This window comes from Neovison vison, chromosome 3, assembly GCF_020171115.1.
Source record: "Neovison vison isolate M4711 chromosome 3, ASM_NN_V1, whole genome shotgun sequence".
Classification (NCBI taxonomy): domain Eukaryota; kingdom Metazoa; phylum Chordata; class Mammalia; order Carnivora; family Mustelidae; genus Neogale; species Neogale vison.
Window position 1 is genome coordinate 115355999 of NC_058093.1, and position 27263 is coordinate 115383261.

The window sequence follows — 27263 nt, forward strand, 5'->3', positions numbered from 1 at the left end:
CTCTGAGGTCCACAGGAACCAGGAGCAGTGGCCTCTCCTTGCTGTCCTTTCTGGTCCTAGTGGATTTTGTCTTCCTTGAGTTGAATGAAACACCTCCTTTTTGGAACAGTGGTGTCAGAGGTACTCTTTGTTGACTGTCTATCTGTCTTTCTCCCCCTGCCAGGTTTGAGGATGGAGCTGTGCAGTCACATCATGGAGGTTCCACAGCTGGTGCTGCAGGCCTCGTGCCTCCAACCTGGACTTTCTTCTTAATGCTCTCTACACTTAGCTAAACACTACTATGGCCCAGCCCAGCAGGTCCCAGCACCATTAGTCTCCAACTAACTCTGTGGGTTGGTCTTAAAGCAAATCCTGTTCTGTGGGCTGCCTGGCAATTTTTTAGCTAACTGTAATGATAAAAAGGGAGTATTAATCTATTCTGAATCATATCTAGTTGAATGCATGTTTAAAAAAACAAACACAAAAACAAAGCTTGCTCAATCTACCTGCAGTGACTGATGCAAAACCATCATATGCAAAACCCAAAGGAATGGAAAAGCATTTTATAACTTGTATCACTAATGCACTGTTGTAATGTATGCAGAGTCTTAAAGTTATAAGTGTTAAAGTGAATTTCTTCATAGAGTATCTGAAATCCCTTAGATGATGATTCAGCCTTTGGGGTTGAGGTGGGTTGCCAGTTGGTAAAGTGGACTTTGATTTTTCAGCCATCTGTTTCTTTCATTCTTACTGCATGGCGTGGGGAGAGGGTTGGAGGGACAGGGAGAGTGCAGAGAGGGCTGCCACTGCTTGGGACACAGCCAGCTTACTGGGCATTCCTTTCTTGCCATTTATTCTTGCGGGGCATTGTGGTATGGACATTCTTAAAAATCATCATGAAAGTGTAGAGTTGTGTGGCCAGTATAGTTAGGGGCAAGAGGTGGTCTTCATCAGCAAAGCAATTTTCTCTGCCATCTAAGTTTTTATGACAGGCTTCTTATAGATAGAGATGAGGTTTTCTGTATCTTTACTGGAAAAGTCCTATATACAACTAAATTATTTTCCTGGGATGGAAGATATGTGAAGGAGAAATAGCCACACTTGGAGAAGGTATTGGCTTCTCTCCTTTACTTAATTTAGGAAACCATTCCTTCCGCCCTCCCCCCAAGAGATATTTCAGTCCACTGAAAACCTATGTAGGCATTGTTAATTCTCACCACCATCTCCACAAAGGGCGAAGATTTCAGCTGTCTGTTATGAAGAAAATTATATATTTAAGAACTAGTAAAAGGGAACAAACTTTATTTGAAGTTGTTTCTTCTGGAGAGGCAGGGCTGTGGCTATGTTTGGGCCTATCCACCTGATGGGGACTTGTCATCTGAAACCATTTGGAGGCTGCTTCTGGAGGTGGGTCTGTGGAGGTGTGAGGGAAGAGCTGGTGCCTCTTGTCTGTGAGCCTAGTCTGCTATGTCTTTAAGCTGAGGGCTCTTGGCACAAAGCAGGTATGGACAGCAAAGGGCCAGGCAGCATCAGAATGTATTTGCCTGCCAGGGTTTACTTGGAAATGGTTTTGTGTTTAGAGTCTGAATATTGTACATAAGAAATGAAGAGGATTTTTTTGCCTAAGTGTGCCCAACTTGTATTGATGGGAGTATGTGTCTGTTCAGAGAGGGGGTGGGAGGGTGAGGGTTTTGTTCCCTTTCAGCAGTCTGTCAGGTGGGGGTGGGGTATGCTCCTGTTCACCCCATCATTGTTTTAAGTGTTGTGGGCTTTGGTTGGGGAGGGAACCTTACCCCTCCATCTCTGGCAGCTAGGTCAGGACTCTGGCACTGGTTTGTCATTCAGCCCCGTTTGGTGAGTAGGACACCTGACCCCTGAGCCTTTGGTAACCTTATTTTTTTATAGTAAATACCCCATAATTTTCTTTTTCACATTTTATTTTATAAGAAGTTTAGCAATATTTTTGCATGGATCATTGTAAACAGAAGAGTCCTTATTCCTAATGTCTGTTAACATAGTGTGCTTACTCTGATAAGTACTTTAAATTGCTTTATTAGCACTTAACCCGTGTGTGTGTGTGTGTGTGTGTGTGTGTGTGTGTGTGTGTGAACCATTTACTTCAGGCACACGATTTGTGTCCACTTCTTCAACTCTTTGTTGGTAATTCCATAGTAAATGGTTTGTAATAAATATTTGATCGTTTCTAAGGGTTGTAGGGGTGAACTGCCCAAGTAGAGGAAAAGCCAGTTTCCCCAGTTTAGGGTAATAGATTAGGAGAAAATACAGTTTTAATGTATGCTTTAGAAAAGCCCTAAATATCACAAAATGGGCACGTACACGTACACGCACACGCACACACACACACACAAAACTATATGTAAAGGGGTGGGGTCATTTGAATTGAGCAGAAAGAAGTTATAGATGATGCTTCATTGGGCTGGCTTGAGACCTGGCACACACAGGGTGAGTGTTTTCACAAGCACTGAATTAAATGGTGTTTTTGAGAGCAAGAAGGGTAGATTGCATTTTGCCTTCATTTATATCGGCTTCATAAACACTTTCCCCCTTATAGTTTTTTTTTTTTTTTAATCTTTTTTCCCTTTTGTGAAGGTGAGTACTTTATCAAATACTTTTGCATAATGGATTACATCTCTGGAAATCTTTCCCATTTTAACTGATAGGGCTTGAGCTATCAAATATAATGAAAGGTAGATCTTGTCTAGCAGGTAGGAATCTGGACATATGAATAGTAGCAATGCTATCATAGGTTATAATTTTAACAACATTTAATTCCAGTAAAATTAATTAAGGAATAGACTTCTGTTAAAGAGCTGCATAATATGATATCCCAAGCATAATAATGGAACATTCGGAGAAACTTCACTTTTCTTTTTGTACGTGACATTCCTAATTTGAGAGTCTTTCAGCTGAATTATGGTTCTTTTAGAAGTGGAGATAGGCAAGTGAAGGACCTAATTCCTCTAAACATGAACGTCATCATGGGTATTTAAAAAAAAAATTGTTCTACAGCCTCTCTGCTGAGGCTTAGGAGGTCCGTTTTTTTGCTTATGGAAATTTTGTTTGGATCTGGGCCAGGTGACTTGAGTGTTTAGTGTTGAGTGTTGGTCCCATCAGTTTGCTGCCTCTGTGAAGTGAGGCCAACATCATCAGGGCCAAGGCCATTCATAGTGATAGGCACAGAGACAAGGCTCTTCCAGAACCTTTTATGTCGCATGTTAAATCTTTTCAGAACATTCTTGTTGGTATGGTTATTAGGCCTACCAGTTGCTATTCTGTGAATCTGTTTCTTGAGTGCTATGCAAATGTAGTATTTACAGGACATGAGGGCTTTGGGCTGGGCACCTGGTTGATGAGCATCTTGCCTTTTGCACACTGAGCATACAGTGCTTTGCTCCATCTGGTGGCACCATCACTTCTATAAGGAGAGAAAGTACATTCTTAAGGCACTTTGGATATACTGCTACCTGGCATATGGGTTTCTGTGAGTGTGCCTGCCAGTCGGTAATGAAAAGGTGGCATACACCAACCATATCAACATTGGGGCCTACATCCAAAAGGAAATCTAGGCTTCTTCACCAGTTCTTGTAAACAATTGAAACAGTGTTTCTCTGACCAGTTGGGCCACCTTCTCTCTTTCTGGCAGCTAATGACTGGATTCCCTAGTCATTGCCAATCTAAGTATTGCCCAGACAGGACAGGTTACCTGTCTGACCTATCAGCAGACTTATGGGCAGTTTTAAGGGTGAATGGCTTGAGGGTGGGGGGTTAGCTTCTGGTTCTTCTCTGGTGCTTTCTAAGGGTGGGTGGAGTGTCTCTACTGAAGAGTGTGGTTGGCTCAGGGGAAGGGCAGACTGCTTAGCTCTTCTCTCTAGCACATCTCAAATGTTTGTGTGTGTTTTTTCCCTGAGCTCTTTATTACTCACCTGAGCTTTCTGAAAGTGCATCAGACTTTTTTGAACAGACTTGCAGATGACTGCAAGTCATCTTTCTGCAGAAAAGGGTCTGATTTTTTGGATAGAAAGTCACAAAGTTGTTCTTATATGTTTCAGAGGATTTGTTTCCCCCCACTTACCATGCAGCACTCCCCCCCTGACCAATTCATTTGAAGAACAGAAAACGATAGGGTAACCTTATCTGAATGCCCAGGACTAAAGTTTACTTACTTGGGACAGGGAGACAGAGAGAGGCAGGGGTCTGTTCAGGAAGCCTGCAGAAGGCTTCAGGAGACCTGTGCTCCCGGGGTGGATGTGTTAGAACAGGTGTCTCATTTGGGCCTCCTGAGACTTGTCACTCTCCCATGGGTCCTGTGCAGACTAGTGGTCAGTAAAATAGTTGGGCTGTGCTGTACTCCTTTCAGGGTTGCTGTGATGGCTGTGATCAGGTAGCTGTGTTGGAGGAGAGGCCCCACGGAGCCACATGGGTTGTGACTGACTAGGAAATGGTTCCTTTTTTTTTTTTTTCTTCCTTTTTAATGATTTTTAAATACTGTTTTTTTAGACCATTCCCTTGGTACTTTTTTTAAGCTTAAGTCAGCATTGTCTTCCAGTGTTAAAGGCATCCCTCACCTCTGCATTGAACTTATGGTGTCAGTCAATACAAAGGAATGGAACATCCATCCTGAGCCAGTTCCATTATGTGTAAATTCATACTATTTTAATTTTTTATGCAATCTGATGAGTAGATGAGCTCAGATTTAAAATTCTTAAAAGCACGTTTATTGTAACAAGAATTGTTATGTATTAATACTGCAGTTTTCAATAAAGATTGACTTGTGTTGCATATTATGATTTTAATTTTTTTTCCCTGCAGGTTTTATCTTGAGGTGGTATGGCATGGCTGGGAGGCCAAGTTAGGAGTTTCAAGTTAGGAAATCCAGGTTTGGGGGCAGAGGCTTTGTGGTGCTCAGCCCTGGTGACCTTGTATGGCACCGACATCACAGTGTGTAAGGGTGTGTGGAGGCAGCAGGTTGTGGGGACTATTGCCCCCGGGAGAAGGGAGGAAAGCTGGCCCTGTCCCTCTTCTCCTGGTCCTGTAACCTGGGTCCTTCTTGGAGGACACATTCTTAGCTCCATTTCACTGAGGAGGATGCCGAGACCTAAGAAAATTACAGACTTTCTGTTCACCAAATTGACATTTGCCAACTTTAGCTAAACATTGACTCTGGAGCAGCCAGGGAGGCTTCCAGGCCCAAATAGGTTGGAGGAGCTGAGCCAGCTGTATCCCACACCAGGACAGCTCCCAGGCCACACACTGTCCTCCCAGCTCCTTCTGAGCCTCTAAAGTTCCCTGTCACCTTTGCTTCTATCCATCAAAACTCTGAGGGCATGGTCTGCATATAAGTGAGCTCCCACCACAGTGGGTGATGCTGGTCTCATCCTTTCTGTTGAAGGAAAGGTCCAGGGCAGAGACAGGTATAAGAGATACAGGAAGGATGGGGCATGCAAAGAAGAAAATACACAGACAAAATGGAAAAACAAGGGCTGGCAGCCAGGTTATTTTTCATAAATTTCTTTATGAAATTAAATGTGGTTTGTGGCTTCGAGAAGGTATAGTGCAAGAGTGACTGACTGTACATGCTGCTGAATTCCTGTGTGCCAGAGGGAAAGCTCAGTGTTCCACACCCACAAGGCAGGTCCTGGCTGTACTCATGGGTGACCTTTCTCAGCGGGACTTGGGCTTCCTTCCCTCTAGCTCGCATGCCCATCATCCTCTGGATTGGTGGGTCAGTCCTGGATGCTGGGCTACAGAATTCAGTCCGTATGGCTTCTCACGCTCACTTAGGGTAAGGCAATCTTTCTGTGTCACTAGGTCACTAGTAACAGTTCTTTTCCCCATTGTTAGAAAAACAGCACAATCCAAACAAACAAACAAACAAACAAAAAAAAAGGATCAGGTTCTGGAGTCAACCCACAGCTACACATGGACTGATCACAAACCCTGACAGAAGTATGTAGTGACTATGGTTTTGTTTTCTTTCCACTATAAACACATCACAAGTGAGGAAGGTTGTCCAGCAGCCAGGAGTGTCTAGAGGGGCTAGAAGGCGAAAATGAGTGGGCTCTGGGCCAGACATTTTTGTGCACAGAATTCTGACTGCCACCCTCCAGGGATGCAAGTTGCTTGGCACCACCAGCTGGGGACTGGGGGCTCAGAGACAGTTGGAGGGCAGAGGGGCAGCCCAACTTTGCAGGGGCCTAAAAAGGCAGATGGTCTCCTGCCCAGCGGAAACAGGAGAAGGGATGATCAGATGTCCAGAGAAGAGGTTTTAGAGCGGCCAGTCCTCTCACCACATTGGCCTGGCTGGTGGCTGAGCTGTGGCTCCCAGGAGGCCCCATAGAGGTCCAGAGGGTGGCAGGAGGCTGACTGCTATGGGCCCCTGCCCCTCCAGCTGGTGTCTTCAGTGCACCAGTAGTGGGGAAGAATCCATGAATGGGGTGCCGAGCAGTCCCTCACTCAGCCTGTAACTTCCAGTGGGCGTGACCTGCAGAGTAGGCCACATGCGGTTGGCCTCAGGGAGAAAAAGCTGGAGGCCCAGTGGTGAGGCAGGTCCAGACAGTGCTGTCGGATGGGGAGCTGTCTCACTTGCGGAAGGGTGCCAGCCGGCTAATGCTGTGCCAGAAGGTGGACGGCTTCCGCTTGGGCTCTGCCAATACCAAGACCTGTTGCTGAGGCAGGCTGGTGGGCAGTACTGGGTGCTTCTGGCGTGCCAGGTAGTAAGGCCGGCTGAGAGCTGAGCAGAAGCAGGGATCATAAGTGCCTAGGGAGCCAGGTGACACAGGGCATAGCAGCAGCCTCTGTTCCGTAGGGAATAGAATAGGGCCTGTCCCATGCAAGGGAACTTCCTTCCTATGGGGCCCATCATACCCAGTGGCCTGGGCCACCCTCTAGTCTGCAGAGATAGGGTGGGACCCTGGAGCTCCTCCATGGAACAGCCTCCACGCCAGGCATTGTTGCCAGGCAACATCTGTAGAAATGGGGATATGAGCTTCTTGCCAGGTGACTACATAAGGCCTGCAGAAATCCTGCCTGGGGAGGTGTGCTGTCACTAATGCTACTGCTCTGGGGTGCCCAAGGGAATTGAGTGCAAAATCAACTGCACACTGACTGAAGCTTTGTTACCAGTGGCCTCTTAACACCCATCTTCGGGAACAAATAGGGCAGTGGGCAGCAGAGGAACCTCAGGTACTAGCTGGCTTTGCTTTGGGAGATTAGAGAAAAGTTTGATCATGGGTAGGGTCAGGCTGCTATGGGAGGAGTTAGGTTACCATCCACTAACCTTTGGGCTTCCCAGTGGCCTGCTGCTTGCTGGCATTCAGCATGGCTTGCTTTCTCTGCAGCTCGGTGATGGAGAAGCCTGGGAGAGAGGGCCACAAATAATACCTCTGCTTACTTTGAGGATTTGGCTGCCGTTCTACCACCCCAGCCAATATTTCTCTTGTCCTGTGCCTCCTGGAACCTCTGGTCCTCTGTGGTCCTGCTCCTCCCCACAGGGTCTGGGGTCCCATCAGGCTGCAGATGCTCAGCATCCTGCTCAGCCAGCCTACCTTGGCCAACGAGGCAGAGGACATGCACAAGGGCCCTCCCCACATCTTGCCCTATCCCATCTCTCACCCTGACCCAATCCCTGGTGTCTCCAACATCTAGTGTCCTTTCTCTCCATATGGCTTTCCCAGACCAAGATCCAATCAGATCACTCTGAGCCTGATGCTGGAGATGAGAGGAATGCAGTAGCGGAGGTGCCTTGCTTATGTTGGAGTGGAGTCTTCTCAAAGCCAGTGCCCAAATCCTACTTGAATGGTCCATGCTAGAAAGGGGCCTCACCAGGTTTCTGCAACTGAGCAGAGGGCCCCCACCTTATAAAGTGTGCGTACATATGTGACTGTTTTGGAAGCAAACCCCCAACAGGCCAGAAGACCCATGCCCTGGGGCTGAAATGAAGAAGTTCTGGAGCCTTACCAAAACCTGAGGCCCTTGGGCTGTGGGACATGCTGTCTCACAGTCTCAAGGTTCTCCTGACCTTGCATTCAGAGTGTAGGGAGGGCTGAGTGGGCCCTCACAGTGGAGCAAGGATGGTGGGGTCTCGCACCTGTCTCCTGGTCCAGCCGCACCTGTTCCCTCTCCTCGGCGAAGGCCTTGAGCCAGCGCTGTTTCTGCTCAGACTTCCTGGCACACAGCAGGTGACTCTCTCCTGTGGCGCCGCAGAGCAGCCGGAAAGCATTCTTGACACTCACGTGGAGGTCTCTGTCTTTTCCATCCTCCAGATCCACCACCTCCAGTCCATCCATATCCACTCGGCCCTTATAGTACAGCACATCCCGGCGGAGAAGGTCCTGCCAGAGACTCTGTGAGCTCTTGGCCTGTTCTGCTTGTCAGGGTCCCTCCCAGGCCTCTGAACCACTCTCCTGACCATGTTTATGCCTCACCCCGCATCCTGCAATTGGAAGGGCCAGTGAGCTGCTCACCCACTTCCCCAGCAGACAGCGAGCTCAAGACGGCAGAGTGAATGTGGGGTGGCCCACACCTGTGTGCTGAACCCATGATGGAGGAGCCTCACTCCTTCAGTGAAGTTACTGACTGGCCTGGAGGATCTTTAGGGTACCCATAGTTTCATGGTGAGGCAGTCATGGAAACAATGGCCCACGGCTCATCCCACATGAAGAGAAGAGTACCAGGCCTAGCAGGCTGGGTCCAGGGCCAGTGGCCAGGCACTTGGGCCACATGTTGAGAGTAGAAGCGAACAGTAAAGAGGCAGTACGAGCAAGGACCCCCGGGGTCAGGGAACTGAGGTTTGCAGGGATAGGGGAGGTGGGTAAGTAGCAAGTGGGGCCTAGGTTAGGCAAGAGAGTACTAACAACACTGGTTAGACTGTGAGGGCCTCTGCTATCTGGCTCCCTCTGCAGAGAATCACCCTTATCCCAGTCCTAGAAGCCGGACCAGCCACACACAGGTGGCTCCTTTTCTTTGGGAGTTACCTCAGCCTCACCCCTCCACTCCTGCTCTAAATGGCTCATCCAGCAGGGCACAGCAAATCTAGTACCTTCTTGCAATAGATGAGCTGGTGGTCAAAGAGAAAAAACATCCTCTGCTGGCTCTTAGCTTGTGGCTGGGTAACACGAGTCAGCTCCCCCGAGTAGATGAGTTCTGAGCTCCTGACCAGGAGATCTTCCCCCTGGGAAACGCCAAGGAGAGCTGTGAGCTGAACGCACCCAACATTGGAAGCCCTCTCCGCTGGGCACTGCCTCCTGCCTCCATCATGGGTTGGGTGGGCTCCCCACTGACAGGTATCAAGCAGCAGGCCACCGAAGGAGGGGTTGCTCTTGAAGCCCAAGGAAGTGGTGGGGGTTGTTGGGGAGGGTGGAGAGTGGAAAGGTTGTCTGACTGACAAGTTGCTTGTCTCTTCAAAATGGGGCCCCGTGGCAGCCAGTGGCATGTGCACTTGAAATATGGCTAATCCCTGCTGAGATGTCATGTAAGTAAAGTAACACCGATCTTGAAGACAATAAAGAATCTGAAATATTTAATGATTTTATGTTGAGTACACACTGAAATGATACTTTGGGTATACGGAGTTAAATAAAACATTATTAAAATTAATTTCACCTGCTTTTTTTTCTGTTTTAAGATGACTACTAGAACATACACAATTACCTATGTGGCTCCCATGATATTTCAATCAGTGCTGAGCTCGAGAATAATTAGACCTGGCTAGAAGTCATCTGTGAACCTTGTCTTTTAGGGGCTAAGGAAGTTTTCTCATCTAAATGTAGTTAGTACCTGAAGCCCCATCATCATACTTCAAACTTTCAGGTTAACCCCTGCCCCCTTCCCATTCCTCCTGGGAATTGCAAACCACAGCCAGGAGTTTTTGGCAGCTATTTAGTTTGAAATAAGTGAATTCATGTGGGTCCTTGGCCAGGGGTGGGCCTCAGAACCAGCCACTAGGAAAATAAAAAACCCCAAACAAAACAAAGAACACATTGCTCAACATCCCCACCAGGGATTCTAAGTCTCTATTTTCTGGGTGGGGCCCAATAATCTGTATTTTCATAACATTTTATGGCTAATGGGTGGAGGTGAGATGACAGGAAGACCTCTGGAGGACTGGAATGTCCCCATGAGTTCAGGACTCTGGCTGCTTTAGAGGGCAAGACTGGCAGATACAAGGGGTATGTATAAGCCAGAAGAATGGAACCAGGAGGCTCTGACCCATGGCAACCAGTTTTTGGTTCTGCTGTGGCAAGCCTGAACCCTTCTGTTGGGAGGAGTCCCAACAGTTACTGTCCTGCTGGGCTGGCCAGCTGCACCAGGAACGACATCCTATCTCACATATGCCCTACACTCTTGACCAGGAAAGGGGCCACAGGCCTGCAGCTCAGTGCTTGGGTGGGTTGGCCTGGGCAGAGGACTAGCTTTCTTACCACTAGTTCCTGTTTGCCATCTCCCAAGACCATGGCTCCCTGCTGCAGCTCCTTCCTAGATTTTTCAGGGGCAGAGCCCCATGGTATTTTCTGGGGTGTGGGACCCTCACCTCCCAGTCCTCTATGGAGCTCTGCCACTGAGCAATCTTGTCAATGTTTTCAAGCCTTCGTTTCCGTTCGTTGATGAGCTGGGCCACATTCCTCATGGCATGTAAGGCTGCTTCCACGTCCTTGAAATCCCTGGGGCAGAAGTGAGATGGAAGAAGGCTGCACTACAGAGAGCAGAGAGGGCCCCCTGTGAAGCTGCTTCCCTCCAGGGCTCTGCTCTTGGCCAGTTCTTCACTTGTCAATGCACACCTGACCAGGCAGCAGAACTAAATATCCCATTTTTGTCCTCTTTCCTCACTACTACAAGGACAGCATGTGACAGCAGGGACTGTTTTACCATGGGCTGTCAGCCGGTGCCTATAACAGTGTGCACACACTACCAGGACTCAACTAACCGGCTGACTTGGGGCAGGAAGAGCCTCGAGCAGCCTTCCCAGAGGCCTCCTACCTGTGCTGGGGGGGTGTGTATTTGAGTAGCTCAGCCAGCTGCAGAGGGTACTTGCAGATCTTCTGCACTGGTGTCAGCAGGAAGCCGTCCAGTGAGATGTCTATCATCTTCTGCAGCAGCCGGCAGGCCTCAAAGAAGTACACGTACTTGCTGAGCTTGGTGAGCCGGGACAGCTCCACACAGGCATTGGGGTGGTTGTTGCAGTACTCTGAGTAGATCTGGAAGTCTGCTTGCTGGGGGGCACAGCTGGAGATTAGGATGGTGACCTGTCCCTCAGGCCACCCAGGCAACTCAGGCACAGCATCAGGAGGGAGCCTCTGCACTTCCTTCAAGAACTGGGTTTACAGGGCTCAGGTTTTATCTACCTACTTTACTGGGCACAAACTATGTGGAATTAGGCTTAGGGATGTGAGCAATCTGAAAACTGAGGCATGTGTGTGCCCTGTCGCCACCCAGCTTTCTCAGCAGGGCCCTCAAGCAGATATTCTGACTGCATGTCTGGTTTTTTGGATGAAATCAATGATGCTAATAAGGAAGCATTATCAAGGCCAAAAACCAGAGAGAGGGGGAGGGACAGGCAGAAAGAGAGCGAGAGAAGGAGTGAAGGAGAGGGAAAGGGAAAGACGGGGAGAAGGAGGGAGAGGGGAAAGAGATTATGAGAGATTAAATGGATGTCAGGGTCTATGGCTATGTCCTCTGGATTGTATTCATCCTCAGCCCAGTGTCTTGCTTCTTCACAAAGCTCTGGCTTCATATATGAAAGACAGACACTGCCACTTTGTTCAACATAATGTGACAGATACATCCATATTGTGTGTGTATCATATGAGACTCATGCCTTTTTTTTTTTAATTTTTTTTAAGTTTCATCTATGTAGAGTGAGAGCAAGATTGGGTGTGCCCCATTGTGACTAGGATTTCATGGACTTAGATGGGATAGGAGAGTAACTGCAGTTGGCTGACTGGTGGGTTGCTGGGATGGTTACATTAGGTAATATCGATAATGTGCCCGCCCTCCCCTTCCTGCCCCCATCACAGCTCTGCCTGTTGAATAACTGGCTGCAAATCCCATACTCACTCAGGTGCTCTGACCCACCACTAGTCCCTGCTTGGGGATTGTACGGTCTCCCTTTCCAGTTTTCCTCCTGCCATTGGAGTGAGGTACCAGAGCCCTTCCAACACCAGGAAAGAACACATACTGTCCTTCATGGGCTGGCCTTGGCATCCTCTGCTCAACCCCACATAACTGCCACAAGAGAGAGATAGTAACAAGTGCATTCCTTACCAGGCGAGGCCAGAAGGAGTCCATCTAGCTCAGACCAGTCCCATGAACCTTGGCTAAATGCCAGTTGGCATTTAGAGTGGAAGTAAGCACTATACATTCCACAAATTAGTTTTCTCGCTGTGTGAGGAAGCCCAGAATCTGTTATGAACAGCTCTGAAGATGCTCAAGAGGTGGCCCAGCCCAGCTCTGTTTTCTACTTACTCTAGCCGAAGCAGATGTTTTCAGACAGATGCCCAGGCACCCCTGCTCCAGGGAGCCTTCTCTGACTTGGTCTGCCTCCCAAACAAGGAGAGACGCTGCAAAAACTGTGGCAGCGTGAGGGCTGTTGGGCAGTAAGAGTGTGAGGCCTGGAAGCTTCTGGGAAAAGAGCAGCAAGTTTCCTGGGCTTTAGCCTGCAGGTTGGACTTCTGAGATGAGGCAGGCATGGGAGACAAGGGCAAAGGGAGGCTTTGTGCTGGGGCCAGGGTGTGTGTGTGTAGTAGGCTGGGTACCCCCAGCAGAAATGGGCAGGGCAGGGGGCCTGCCTAGTGGGGAGACCGGTCGAGTAGGTCCTGGGGAGCAGGGTGTCTAGGGCGGGGCGTGCTCACGTGCTCCAGGAAGCAGGCGCCCAGTTCGCTCATGTGGGGGCGCTCCCTGTTGAACCTCTGCTCCAGCGCCTTCACAAACGCCTTTTGGCACCGGTAGATGTCCTCAATGTTCCCGAAAATGGTGCGCAGCTGCTCTTCGCTGAACATGTCCGCGCGCTTGCGACATTGCCTGATGTAGCCCTGAGGCCCGCAACGCATCAGGTCTCTGTCCGGACCCGCCCACGCCAGCCTCCGCGCCCCTCGCGAGGCCTCACCTCGCAGATGTCGCGCAGGTGCTTGATGTAGTCCCGCTCGGTACTGAGGATCTCGTTGATGACGTTGGTCCGCATCTGGTCCTTGCTGCTCTGCGCCTCGGCCCCTCCATCCTCGGCCTCTCCGTCTCCGGCCCGCAAAGCCTCCTCGTCGGCGGGCTCGTCCTGGTTCACCCGCAGCTGCAGGCAGCGCGCAGCTGGTCAGCGCCGCCTCAGGTCAGCCCCTGCCAAGGGTCAGCGCCCTGCGACCGGCACGCGGCGGCAGCAGGGAACTGAGGCTCGGAAGATGCATAGACCCACCAGCCTTTTTACCCCCAATACCCGAGACCGCACCCGCTCTCCCTCCTCTGCTGTTTCTGGACTCAGTCCTGGGAGCGAAGCAAATGCTCATTCTCTCACGGTTCGGAACGAGTGCCTGTTCACAAGGGGCAGACCCTTTAGGGGCTGTGACAGAAGTGGATGGGTGATGGGGCCTTTCTGGCTTTCCGACCTGTAAGTAGGACAGGCTGGAGGTGGAGAGTGGGCAGCTTATCCACGGGGTTTGGGGCAGGAGCAGCAGTGAACCCCAAGGTCTGGGATATCTCCTCTCCACTGCCCTCCATCTGGCTTTTGAGAGGGCACCATGATTCCTTCCTTGGAGACCAAAGGCTGCCACAGTTAGGCTCTGGGTCCCCTTCCTGTGGTCTCTTGTGCTAAAGACTTAACTAGTCCATGCGTCAGTTTTCTCAGGTGTAAGTAGCTTTTCCCAGATCCCAGGGCATTGTGAAAGTTGTTAACGGAGATGCCCGCCCAAATTTTCTGCACCTGATTTAGTAAATGCCTGGTGTTTTGTCTGTGGTGATGGAATTCTAACATGCAGATTCCCCCTGGAGGAATCCACACACCATCATTTCTGACCCATTCCTTTCTGACACTGAGGGCACCCCTCAATGCCCTCAGGCAGGGAGCAGGCAGGATTTGGTGATGGCTCTGCAGGAGGAGGAAGCCTGTGTCACACTGTAGCTGGCCTTCTTGACACCTCACTTCCCACCCCAACCCACAGCCTTGCAGTCTCAGCACAGCCCCGAGGGTGGGAGGAGGCAGGGGTGGGGTAAGTCCATGCCCAGGACCTCGGACACCAGAGCAGTTTCAGGTCTGCACTTCTGAACAGAGCCAGTTGACTCCTTATGGGCACAGGAGCAGCACAGGCTGGTGCCATACCCGCACAAAGGTAGCTGGAAACCAGCCCTCGCCGTCGGCAACACGACCCCACCACCACTCTCTGTTGGTGGCATCCATTACTTCGATGACATCCCCAGCTTTGAAGCCCAGTTCCTGGTCATCCATGGTGACATGGTCCCAGAGTGCCTCAGCACAGACCACACTGCCATCACTGATGAGCTGTGGAGAGAGCCACAGATAGCAGATCAGTGGGAAGGCTGTCGTGGACCTCTTCATGGGGAACGGTGTTTCTGCCCTCTGCCCTCCATCCCTCAGCAGCCCTGCAAAGAGGAGATCCTGACTCATGTTACAGAGGGGTGAACAGAGGGTCCCTCTGAGTCAGTCATTCTTCAGGGGACAGGACTATGCCTTGGGCATGTCTAGACTGGCAGGGCTCATGATGAAGCCTGAAGTGAATTTGACCACCAGAATCCTGGTGAGCCACAGAATATGAGAAGCAAGTGTGTTGCTCACTCCCCTGCATAGGGCACATCTTCCACCCACCCCACTAGACCAGTGATTTAATTATTACCCTCAGCTTCATTTCCATCTCTGCTCACATTAGGTCCTCCTAATGTGGCACTGGAGGGAGACCACAAGGCTGGAGGGAGAAGGGGCTTATTCCCTCCTACTGGCTTCTTGTGAACTTGCATTATGTGAGGTTCCCTGGCAAGCAGCAGTGCCACTCCTCTCAGGTACATGGGGACCCAGCCATCACAGTGGCTTTTCAGTGTTTTTTGAACATTTATAGAACCAGTCTCATGGCCCTCCCTTGCCATCCTCCCCCAGCCCTCCGCACTAGCTGAGCAGCACCTAGCCTCAGACTTCTAGGTCCCAGGCCCAAGGAATCCTCATCTTTAATTATTTCAACCTCTTTTCTTTATTCCCTAGGTCTAGGGGAGGTAGGTACATCTTGAAGCTGCTATTTCTGTAACAGATACTTCAGGATTGTTCTTATGCACTTGGTTATGGAATCCAGCACTCTTTATGGGGCTCACAATTCTTTGACTTCTCTCTGCTGAAATAATTTTAGTGTGTTTCCTTCCTCCCACATGGTCATGGACCTCAAATCAGTAGGAACGCTCCCTTACCCTGAGAGGCAGGGAGATGGGACTCCCTCCCTCCCCCTTGCGCCCCAGGCAGCCCTTGTGCTTAGAGCCCTATTTCCTGTTGTGCTGATGCCTGCTTTCCTGTAACAGTGGGCTCAGTTTCTTCTCCATGAATAATGAATGGCCCTGGGGCTTAGGACAAGAGGGAGAGGTAAGTTGGGGGCTATACAAGAGGTGAGATACATGCCTCTCTCTAGTGGGACCAAATGTTGGCTCTTCAGGGTGCCTCTTTGGCAATTAAGGCCTCAGAGCATCACCAGCCAGGCCCTCTGCACCAACTATCTCTTCCTCTGAACTGCTTGCCTCTGCCCCCACTCATGAGTTGAATCCTTCCTTGGCTTCAGGTCCAGTGGTGCCTTTTCTGGGTGCTCCCAGCTCAGTGTATGTGCTTTTTCTCAGACTGAAATGGGATCCGGAGCCGGGCAGCAGCCTGTCTGAGTCTTCACCTGAGAGCTCCAGTAGCTAGGAGGTCTCCCCTAGGCCCTGAATGAGCAAGGTGAAGGGTGGGATAGGCCACCTGGGTACCAGAGCCCACTCAGGTTGGAACCTTCCTCCAGGGTAGGGCCTTAGCAAGCACATTCAGAAACCTCCAGTTCGTGTTCTCTGGGGATGAAACCTGCTCTAAACCCTGATGAAACCACTCCCCCGAATGATCCACAGCCAACTTGTAGACCTACTCTCCCATGCAACAGCCATTCAGGGGCTGCAGATTCCTGATGCCCACCCAGAGACCCTGGGCACCAAGCACTGGGTTATTTATTCCTGGGGGGCTGCATGCCTCCTCGAGGGACCATTGAACTCACCCCAGCTAAAAAGACCTACTACAAGTATGTCCTCTTCTGCAGGAAGGCCTGGTCCCCAGGATCAAGACCTCCTGGCTGCAATATGAACAAGATGAGACAAGAGGGAGGACTCAGGGAGGCCACATGAAAGTGCCTGCTGTACCTAGTGAGCAGGTACTGGACTAAGTATCCCAGAGCTGGCACACTCCACATGAGCAGGCTACCACCCCTACTCATGAAGGATCTTGCCTGAAGACAAGGAAGCAGCGTACTCAAGGGTGGTGTGGGTGAGCCAAAGAGAATGTGGTCTGCAGGTGAATGTCCTCTTTCAGGGACAGTGATCACAGGTGAGCTGATGCATCAGCACAGAAGATGTGTGTGAGCAAGAGTGATTGTAAGCACAAGGACAGAGGGTGTGTATGACCTCAGGGAAGTGTATGCATCACAATGGAGGAAATGACTACAGGGTATTTGGGTAGTTTTGATCTTTGAGAGGTGAGTGTCCTGAGACTCCCTCTTTCTGCACACACCCCGACATGCACCTGGCAAAACACATTTATACAATCGCTTAATGGGATGCTCCACTTTGATCTCCTGAGAACACTGCCGGTGAATGCTGTCCATCCTCAGTTTACACCAGGTGCACATGCAGGTCTCCAGGACAGCGTAGAAGCACTCCTGGAGCCCAGGCAGGGAACACATAATGCAGACACACTCCACACAGCCCAGCTTCCCACCATTTCCCTGCCAAGGCTGTTCCCCACTAATATTAACCAGGTCAGGTGTCTCTTCCTAACTCTGGGTTCTCTCAAATGAGCCCTGAGAAAAAGCCACTTTTATATGTGCCAGTCCTCCTGCTGCTTTCCTCTGCCAGCCCTTGCAGAGAGGTGCAGATCCTATTCAGGTGGTTTCCTATATAGCTGCAGGAGAAGGGCTCTAGGTGTGGGACAAAGAGGCAGGGCTTCCCAGAGAGACAATGGTTCCTGAAACCTTTATGGACAAGCCCCTACGCCTGCATTGTCCAATCATCCAGAAGCCCTTGGTGGTGGTGGGGATGGTCACCTTTGTCACTTCCTTGTCCCAGTACCTTGCTGTGCACAGGAGGTACTTGACAGACACACAGCCATGAGTAATTCCCCTGATCTCCCTGTGCTTTGGTACTGACCAATGCCCAAATTGGTCAATGACCAAAGTAACATGTGCTCTCCCTGGGCCACAAAGCTCCTCTAGACCTACAAATGTGAGGCATTCTGTCAAGTTAGAGCAAGGACATTAATCATTTAAGCCATGTCACCAAGATAAAATGTAGCTCCAAGAGGTCGGAGATACGTTCTAACTCCAGGACAGCTCAGAGGCCACCAGAGGCCACCAGAGCCCACACTGCATGGTTTCTGGGCAGAGGTCCTTCCTGATGCTCCCTGTCTGAGGTGCAGTTGCATGGAAGCCCAGATTCAAGTCCAGTAGGCTGAGCCGCAAGGGTTGCAGGTTCTTTCTTGGCCTGGCAGTGGGGAGAAGAAGCTGGCTCTGAGACATGGAATACTTGTGTGGAGGCCAGCTGGAGGAACTGTCCCTGTGAAGGGACAGGGGGCAGGATCCACTCCTGTACCCCAGAGATTCTGACAGGCTTCAAGAAGCCAGGCTTGCCTCAAAGCTCCCCCTGATGACCACCCACTATGTTTCTCACCCTGCCCCATCTCCTCCTCTCTCACATATGCAGACTAACAGAGGATTCCAATCAGACAGTCTGGGAAAGAATGTGGCTCGGCTACTTTGGGTCCCTGTACAGCAAGGGCTAGGGAGTATTCAGAATGCCCACCTTCGAGGGGATGCAGGAGGGGCTCTACCTGAAGTGGGAGCAGGTTGGCTGAGACCACTAACACTTAAAATAGGAAAAGCAAGGGCAGATGACATATGAAGAGGAGCCCAATCACTTCCTAGACACTTCAACCCACACAGAAACGCAGGTCCAGTTCCGCTCACAAGGCAATCACATGTACAAATTCCAGGCAACCATACACAGCCGTGGTCACAGCTGCATCCACATCCTCAGTTTCACATAAAGATGCGCCATTTTAGACACACGCACACACGCCTGCGCACACACACACACACACACACATACACATGCATACATGTACAAAGGACAGATGGAAAGAACCCGTGGCACAAGTGTCATTACGCCCCTGAATCACCTGCAAGGTCGCATCCCCAGCGGGGCGTGCACACAGACCAGGCCTTGGCACATGGGTCTGGAAGGGGAGGCCTCCCCTGGTGGCGTCCCGTACAGGACTCGCGGGGGCAAGACGGGGCCAATCGCCGCACCTCCGGCCACTGCGGGCTGGGAGCCTTGGCGGGCACCAAGGACAGGGTTGAAAGGGAAGACGCGCGGCTGCCGAAGGAGCCCAACGCTGGCGCCACTCACCCCTGCGCGGTTCCCCGCAGCGCCCTGCCCAGGCGGTCAGCGGAAGGCCAGCAGGAATATCAGTACGACGTTGATGAGGACCAGGAGCGCCAGCACGGCAAAGACCACCACGCGCTGGGCGCCGGGGGGCAGGTTGCAGCGCAGCAAGGCGCGCAGGGCGCTCCCGGGGGCCGCGGGGCGTCGCCGGGACTGCGGGGCCCTGGCCATGGCGCCCGGCCTCCGGGCTCCTTGCGGCCCGGAGGTCCCGCTGCGATAGGGCGGGAGCACGGCAGCCGGGAGCTCCCGGAGTGGGCGGAGCCGCCTGCGCTCGCCCAGCCCCGGGCTCCTCTGGCTAAGCCCGCGTAGTGCGCGCCCTGTCTCTCAGGCCCCGCAGCCATAGCAACGGAGCGACTGCAGGGGCGGAGGAGGCGGGTGGGAGGGGTAAGGAGGCTTGGGCTTGCTCGGCGCTCTGCCCTTGGCGCTTTCCGGGGTACATGTCCGGGGAACCTCTCAAGGTCCACTAGATGGTTCTGGCCCTCGGCCGGCCAGACGCAGAGGACCGCGGTGGCGCTGGGGAGGGCGGAGGGCGGGGGGCGGGGGCGGGGGTAGGGAGGCGCTCGGGGGTGCTGCGGGAGTTCTTAGATCCTGAGGCATCTCAGCTGTGGGGACCAGCCAGGAGTTCTGATTCCTAACACCAAGAGCTATCGTGGCCTCCACTTCAAAGGAGTAAATGTGGCTCTAAAAGTTCAGGTAGTTTGCGCACTCATAAAATCTCATGGGTATACATGGATGGTGGAATCAGGATTTGAACTCTGGGCAGACTGAAGGTCATCCACATTGAGGTGCTCCATTGAGGCCCTGACTCAGGACCTCTCCTTACTGACCCATCAGAGCAGTATTTTGTTCCTTTGGGAAAGCAGCTGGCTTCTTCAGCTGCTAGTCATCCCCTCCCAGATTTATTGAGGTTTAAGTGATAAATACGAATTGTATATATTTAAAGTGCACAACTTGGTATTTTGAAAGAGGTATACATTGTGAAATAATCACCACAATCAGGCTAATTACCATATCTGTCACCTCACACACTTACCATTTGCGTATCTATGTGTGGTGACAACTTTCTTTTAAAAGTTTATTTATTTTTCAGAGAGAAAGGGAGAGAGAGACAGAGAGCAAGCAGGGGGAGCTGCAGGCAGAGAGAGAGGGAGAAGCAGAATCCCCGCGCAGCAAGGAGCCTGATGCGGGACTCCACCCTGGGACCCTGGAATCATGACCTGAGCAGAAGGCAGCCCTTTAACGGACTGAGCCACCCAGGTGTCCCTATGTGCGGTGACAACTCTTAAGATATATCCTCTTAGCAAATTTAAAGTGCACAACGTATTGTTAACTATGATCACCATGTTGCACCTTAGATCTCCAGAATTTATTCATCTCACACACACTTTGTATCCCTTTGTCTGACATTATCCCCTTTCTCCCTCCCCCAACTCCAGGCAATCATCGTTCTTCTCTCTGCTTCTATGAGTTTGACTTTTAGATTACATATATAAGTAAGATCATGCATTTTTTGTCTTTCTGTGTCTGGCTTATTTCACTTAGCATAATATCCTCCACATTCATCCATGTCGTCGCAAATGGTGGACTTTCCTTTTTTAAGGCTGAATAGTATTTCATAGTATATATACCACATTTTCCTTGTCCATTCATCTGTCAATGGGCACTTAGGTTACTTCCATGACTTTATTACTGTGAATAATGCTGCAGTGAAGATGGGAATGCAGGTATCTCTTTGAGATCTGATCTCATTTCTTTTGGAATGTCCAGAAATAGGATTGCTAGATTAAATAATAATTCTATTTAAAATTTTTTGAGGAACTTCGATACTGTTTTCCATACTGGCTCTACCAATCTATATCCCCACCAACAGTTTAAAAGTTTCCTTTTCTCTACATTGTCACCAAACTTATCTTTTGTCTTTTTAATAATGGGCATTCTAAGAGATGTAAAGTGATACTTCATTGTGGTTTTGATTAGCATTTCCCTGATGATTAATGATGTTCCATGTGTTTGTCCATATATCTGTTGGCGATTTGTGTATCTTCTTTGGAAAAATGTCTATTCAGGCCCTTTGTCCATTTTTAAAATGAATTATTTGTTTTTTCTACTATTCATGAGTTACTTATATATTCTGGATATTAATGAGTTACTTATATATTGTGGATATGAGTTACTTATATATTCTGGATATTATGAGTTACTTATATATTCTGGATATTAATCCTTTATCAGGTATATGTTTACAAATGTATTCTCCCATTCCACAGACTGCCTTTTCACTCTGTTGACAGTTTCCTTTCACTGTACAGAATCTTATAATTTAGTGTAGTCCCACTTACCTATTTTTGTTTTTGTTACCTGTGCTTTTGGTATCATACCCAAAAAACCATTGCCCAGACCAGTGTCAAGAAGCTTTCCCCTGTTTTCTTCTAGTAGCTTTATGGTTTCAGGTTTTTGGTTTGAGTCTTTAATCCATTTTGAGTTGCTTTTTATGTATCTTGTGAGGTAAGGGCCCAGTTTCATTCTTCTGCATGTGGCTCAACAGCTTTTTTTTTAAAAAAAAACCCTATGTCAGGGTGCCTGGGTGGCTCCCAGTTGGTTGGACGTCTGCCTTCGTCTCAGGTCATGATCCCAGGGTTCTGGGATGTAGCACCACATCAGAATCCCTGCTCAGTGGGGAGTCTGCTTCTCCCTTTTCTCTGCTCCTCCCTCCGCTGGTGCACACACACACTCTCTAAAAGAAATGAAATTGTGAAACAAAACAAAACCTTATGTCAACTATGCAGGAGTTTACACTTTCTTCCTGATGGAGGCTGCAAACTTAACACCGTAGGTGTCATGTGCAGGTGTCTGTCAGTCCATCTATAACAGCAAGCTCTGTCATAGTCACCATGCCATTAGAGGGGTGCAGCTGTGGGGGCTGAGGAGACTTAAAAGCAGGTCAGAAGTGAGTAGAGATTTTCAGGTTCCATGGGGGTATGAGTGATGGAATGTGTGCAGAGGTGGGTGTTCACATGTGAGTGACTTTGTTTCTGTATGTTCAGGTTTCTATGTGTAGATCAGTACCACATACATGTGAGTGAGTACAGATGAGTGCGCTGAGGACACTCCCATCCTGCTGAACACCCTAAGCAGATGCTGGGATGTGTGTACCAGGAGTGGTTCAGGATTGTGTCCAGAGAGGCTGGCTGCCTGCCTCAGAGCTGATGGTTCAGCCTGATCCCATCTGTCTGGTTGTCTGGTTGTCTGTCTGGTTGTCTTATTTCTGTATCTCTTCAGTTCTTCAGGAAACTAGGCTCAAGATTTGCTCCCTCAAGCTCTCAGGAGGATTGTGGGGGAAGAGAAAGCATCAAAGGCTCTCTGCCACCCCAAATCCCAGGGGTCCTGTGGTAATACTGTGTGACATGCCCTTTGGTAGGGAGCAGCTTGGAAGCCCTGACTTTGGGCCAGATGTTCTATTGTGCCCCTGTAGCTACAGAACCATTAAACACCAGGGAAGAAGGGACAGAAGGAAGTTCTGGGACTCCACTGGTCAGTGCATGCTGAGTGCTGTGGGTCTATTGTACTACCTGCTGCTGGACTGGCCTGAGGACCATACTTTAAGGCTCCATCCAAGGCCCAGTTCTGGTGTAAGGTCTTCCCTATAGCTGACCAGCCTGGGGCAGAAGAATTTCTGAACCTGGGCTGGGACCAAGAACTAAGGGGTGCCTTCTGCCCGGCCTGGGGAACTGGGTGTATAACAGGGAACACAGTGGCAACATCTTTTTTGTGTATGTTTCATGACCAAAAACAAAGCCAGAAAAGTTTAAAAGCGAAAGCCTTCACCCTTGAGGGGTTCAAGCTAGATGGTGCTAAGCCAGGGAGGGTAGAGTAGGTGGAGATGGCAGCAGGGAGTGGCCCACCCAGGCTGCCAAGGTGGCAGGACTGACAGAGAGAAGGACAGATGAGGGATAAGCCCCCAGGACCATGTCTTGGGGAGGGAAGAGGAAAGCTGCTCTTGGTATGCTGGCTGCTAGAAAACTTTCAGTCCTGGCCCTGGGTGTTTTCAAGCTGACACTACTCTACCCCATGGAGAGTTAAGTGTAGTCATTGTCCCCAAACAGGGCATAAAAGAGGTAACTGGAACACTGGCCAATATCAGGCTCTTCTCCTGGGACGGTGCAAAAAGGGGGTACAAGAGCCAGGTCAGGCCTTGGGATGGATACCCAGGCTCACAGGTACTGGGGAAGACAGAAAGATCTGCAGAGAAGGTCAGACTAACCCCATGGATGGGGTGGGCACAAGTTGGCATGGTGTCCTGCAGTGTCCTCTTAATATTCCACAAGGAATTTCTGGGAGCTTAAGGATGACAAGACTGTCTTCTATCCTTGGGTGACCCTGTGGCCTGGTGGGCCAGGACAGTCCTGTTTCCCATCTACTCTGCTGTTCTAACTATTGGTAGAGCTCCTTTTATGCTTTAAGTCTCAGGGTAGATGACAAGATTTATATCTGTCTGCCCTCCCCTCTAGTTCAAACTTCATCTCTTCTCAGTAGGAGGCTCCAGGAACTTCCCTAGTCCCCCCTATACCCTCCTGGAGCAGGGACATCGGAACACTCCTATGCACAGGTGCTTGGAGTAGACCTGGACACAACAAGGCCCTCAGAGCCTTACAGGCAGTGAGCAGAACTGGAAAGAAGACCAGCTCCACACATGTGCCCTCCTTTCATGCAGTTGTAACCTGGCCAATAGGGGAGACATTGTCACCTATAGTGCAGTGGAGTGGGCATCAGAAGACCATAGGCCTCTGAGCCAGGAGCCATGTCCTCTCCCTTCTTCTGGTCCCATCTCACAACTTGGTGGGGAGAGGGTGGGTAGCTGGGTGGAAATGAAAAGAAAATGATGTTTTCCCAAGACACCTCCTCCTTTCGGCCCTCAACTCCAGAAAATATGCTCGGGCTAAGGATATTGTCAGGCCTGACTGCAGTGATAAGTGCCCAACCCAGCAGGACAGGCTCAGAGCCTTGTGAGGTAGGGAGAGGCTGGGAAGAGGGTGAGGAATTGGGCAGATAGGCCCAGGCCTGGGTCTCGAACATTTGGATAACACACTAGATGGGACAATGCTGAAGAAAGAAAGGGATATTTCTGGGCACTGAAGAGAATGCCTATAGCAGGGGTGGACGATCATGAGGGCAAGGCCCATATGAGATGCGGGGAATAAAGAATGAGCATAATGCTGTGTCCTTTCTCACTTTCTCACATATATGCCCTGTGCCCCTGGCCCCTGCCAGTCCTGTATCCCAGGGCCTGGGACATCACCAGACACGAATTAAATACTCAGTAGATATGTCACATACATGCAACATACACATCCACGCAACACACTCAGAACCTTCTTGTGCATGCAAGTGTGGGCACATGCACTCACTTCTGTATCCAGAATACAAAAGTGCTTCACTATTCTGTACTACCTGTATCTACCGCTCTTTGGGCGAAATGGTTTTTGAGCTCCCTTCTGCTTGGAAATTGAGATGTCGTCTCTCCTTCTGAAGTCAACACAAACAAGAAAGTGTCACAATTTAGAGCATGATATTCATATGTGCCCAAAAAATCCAAGTGAATGTGTGATTTTAGAGCAAGACAACTATTCTTTAGTCTGGACTTTTCTTTGACACCTGTTGCTTCTATAATCTCTAAGTATGAAACTCACATTGACCCTAGCAAATCTTCTTGCTGTACCTGTGAGCCAGCAATGAGTGCTAGAGGGTTTGGGAAAGCACAGTGGGACTTGGCAGCTCTTAGAAGGCCAAGGGAACCATCCTGTTATTGGAGAATCACCTTTCATAGCTCTTCAGTTCCTGATTATGTGGGTTTATTTGATGCTGCAAAAAAATCATAATGAATGCCTGCCTTTACACAGTATCTTATAAACCTGTATAAGTGACCCTCCTATAGCTGTCCATGTGACTCAGATGCCACATCCACTCCACAGGAGGAAACTTGGGCCCTGAGGAGGGAATGACTTGCCATAGGTCCCCAGCTGGCCAGTGGCAGGATGAAGGGAAGTGCAAGGCTGTCAGCCTCCAAACCCAGGCCCTGTCCTTTATGCTATACTGCCCTAGGAGTATAGCATAAGCCCTAGGAGGGCAGTATAGCATAAAGTATCTAGAAGTGCTGCTGGGTGTCATAAAGGTGAGTAGCCTGGTGGACACTAACCAAGTCAGCAGCCCAGCATCCAACTGGCATGATCTTGCTGCATCTCTGGAGAAGGGCTCCTTGGTCTGGTTGCCCTCCTCCGGGATGTGATATGTCCTTCCCTGTAGAGGCACATCAAGGAAAGACAAGTAACCTGGAAAGCACTGACTGCTCTGAACATAAGAAACAACATTACCACCCTGTCTACTCAGAAGCCCCAATACCAAGAAAGACATTTGAACCGAATAGGAAACGAATTTTCTAGGTGGCCAAGATAGATGCTATCCAATTCATAATATAAATTACCCTCATTTCCCTCATAAAGATGCCCTCTGCCAGAGCCTATTTGTTCTTTTAGAGTGGCCCTGGCTCTTGACTTCCCTCATCCAAAGCATCTAAGAATGAAAAACTTGTCAAGGGTCTCAGAAGACACCTCCACCCCAGCAGCAAGATAGGACAGACCAGAATTTTGCCATCAGGTAGGACACACACAGCTATGAAAAACAGACACAGGAATTCTAACAATACAACACTAGTGGCCACACACCTTGTCAGAGTCCCTAAAAACTGTATGTGAGTATTTCGCATTGCTGAAAATTTACTGAGAACCCACCACATGCCTGGGTATTTATGTTATTTCAGTCAGTCCTCACGTAACCTCATAGATACCCTATTTTACAGTTAAGTAAACCAGCGTTCAGAGGGTTTACCTGCTCGGAGCTCCACACCTGGCCCTGGGCAGGGAGAAACTATCATCCAGGTCTGGGAGGCCCCAGTGCTCAGATTCTACTCCCTGCACCATGCTTCTCCCCACCAGGGCTGGGGCCCAAGACTGAAGAGGGCAGCCTGAGACTTCAAGGAAAAGCAAAACCATTATCTGTGAATTCTGCTTAAGATAACAAAATAGCTGATGAGAAGTACTTAAAGAAAGGCTTTATGTATTGGAAATGTCCACTTAACTTGGATATGTGTTCTTTAACACACCATGGATTTTGAATAAAGCATTATTTAGTGACTTTTAAATTATTCAGATCTGGGCATGAGAGAAGAGTTTGTCCTCCGTCTATAGTTTGTACCCATCTGTGAAGTAGGTAATGAGGATAGTCCTTGCGGTTTTCTGAGAAGTCCACCAGCCTGTTTATTCACTCACAGTGTTTGTAAACTGATCCCCTCCTGAGGTGTTGCAAGATCCTGGGTAGTCAGATTCTGGTTTTGATGAGACAGAAATACACAATAGCTTATGACCAGGAAGAGAATGCAGTGTTATGGATGTGGTTATGGACCACATTATGTTTAGGGGTCCTCTACCTGCCAAATTAAGTAAAAAATGAAGATGAGGAGAAAATAGAAGTACAAGTGAGAAAAAGAGAGGAGTCAAGGTCTCAAAATGTCTCTGTGCTTGGAGAATGCAAAAGGAGTCCTTGATAGGGGAACCAGTTTTACCTAGAGGAAGTATGTCACTAATTTCTTCTGTTTAGGTAGGAAAAGCAAACAAACTTGCACACAGTTGTCATAACAACCACAAAGCTCTTTGAGCTCTTGGAGTCAATAGGAGAGAAATCAGTTTTCACTTGCCTTGCTTTCCATCCTGCCCAGACAACTTCTTGGAGGGATGGGGGCTAACGCCCTGGCCTCCCTTTTACCAAGCAGAGTGTCTTCTGTCCAGGATGGCTAATGGGGGCTGTTATAGGGAAGGACAGACCAGCACTCTTTCATCATATGTCTTGGGTCATGCCTGCCATCTTGGGTTCCCTGTAGGCCATGAGAGCAGAGGGGCAAGTCCTGTATTGGGGTAAGCTCTGCTGGTGGACACCACATCCTAAAATGAGAGCCACAGGCTGAAACACCTGGGGGCCACTGCCATTTGCTTGGAACACAGAGACTGTGGACATCTAGGCCTGTAAGAGAATGCTGGACTGACCCTGACATCCAGGCCATCTGTCCCATCCCCATCCCTTCATCCATGCAGACTTGACCCTACCTCGTTGATGGCCAGCTGCTCACCACCCCCTCCAGGGTGGCTGTAGTGGTGGCTGGAGCTGTGCATGTCCTCAAACAGGTCCTCCTCACTCTCCGCCTCGTCAGCACGGAGGGCTGTGTCCAGAACTCCATCAGGGATAGCTGGAAGGAGAGACAACAGGTGGCAAAGAAGAGCTGAGGATGGGGGACAAGCAGAGAAGGAAATGCACCTTTGCAGGATAAATGATCTTTCTTTGAGAGGTGGGAGAAGACCTGAGGACTAGTTTTTCAAATCATTTTTCCTGCAAAATGTGGTTTGGTTGAAAAAGAGCACAAGGTGACTTTTGTCCCATTGCTCTTGATCACCTAGCCTTCAATCCCCACCATCACCCTAAGGAAACAGAAATATCTGCCAGAGCATGATGCTCAAGAGTCCCCTCCAGCTGAATTCAGTTCAAAGCCTTCTACCCACTAAATAATGACTCCA

The 27263-nt window shown here is 49.7% G+C and overlaps 2 protein-coding genes across 13 annotated transcripts in view; one reads left to right on the top strand and one right to left on the bottom strand.

The window, feature by feature from the left end:
- Positions 1 to 4779, top strand: part of FAM168B (family with sequence similarity 168 member B) — a 35566-nt gene extending 30787 nt beyond the window's left edge. For both annotated transcript variants that reach the window (XM_044242749.1, XM_044242750.1), the window contains exon 6: positions 164 to 4779. The gene's annotated coding sequence lies outside the window, so the exon portion shown is untranslated. The remainder of the gene's footprint in view (positions 1 to 163) is intronic.
- A 1235-nt stretch (positions 4780 to 6014) lies between these two features.
- Positions 6015 to 26909, bottom strand: ARHGEF4 (Rho guanine nucleotide exchange factor 4). 11 transcript variants are annotated; one of them, XM_044242747.1, is made up of 10 exons: positions 26799 to 26909; positions 14297 to 14476; positions 13100 to 13276; positions 12846 to 13025; positions 10975 to 11207; positions 10529 to 10658; positions 9038 to 9169; positions 8087 to 8330; positions 7277 to 7354; positions 6015 to 6757 (listed from the first exon to the last, which is right to left on the bottom strand). In XM_044242747.1, the coding sequence occupies exons 1-10, from the start codon at positions 26862 to 26864 to the stop codon at positions 6579 to 6581; spliced, it is 1599 nt and encodes a 532-aa protein (XP_044098682.1). In that variant the 5' UTR covers positions 26865 to 26909; the 3' UTR covers positions 6015 to 6578. The 11 variants fall into 11 exon arrangements, with proteins under 11 accessions (XP_044098682.1, XP_044098683.1, XP_044098677.1 ...); XM_044242748.1 differs by having other exon boundaries at positions 6015 to 6730; positions 26799 to 26905; XM_044242742.1 differs by having other exon boundaries at positions 6015 to 6481; positions 26799 to 26889.
- Positions 26910 to 27263: the final 354 nt, after the last annotated feature.

Bases quoted from the DNA above. Each gene is read 5' to 3' on its own strand.
- ARHGEF4 (XM_044242747.1), bottom strand. From the start codon at position 26,864: ATGCACAGCTCCAGCCACCACTACAGCCACCCTGGAGGGGGTGGTGAG. The intron at 10,659-10,974 runs GTAGGAGGCCTC...CTTCTGCCCCAG, and splicing joins TACACACCCCCCCAGCACAG to GGATTTCAAGGACGTGGAAG. The intron at 9,170-10,528 runs GTGAGGGTCCCA...GGCGTTTCCCAG, and splicing joins GCTCCATAGAGGACTGGGAG to GGGGAAGATCTCCTGGTCAG.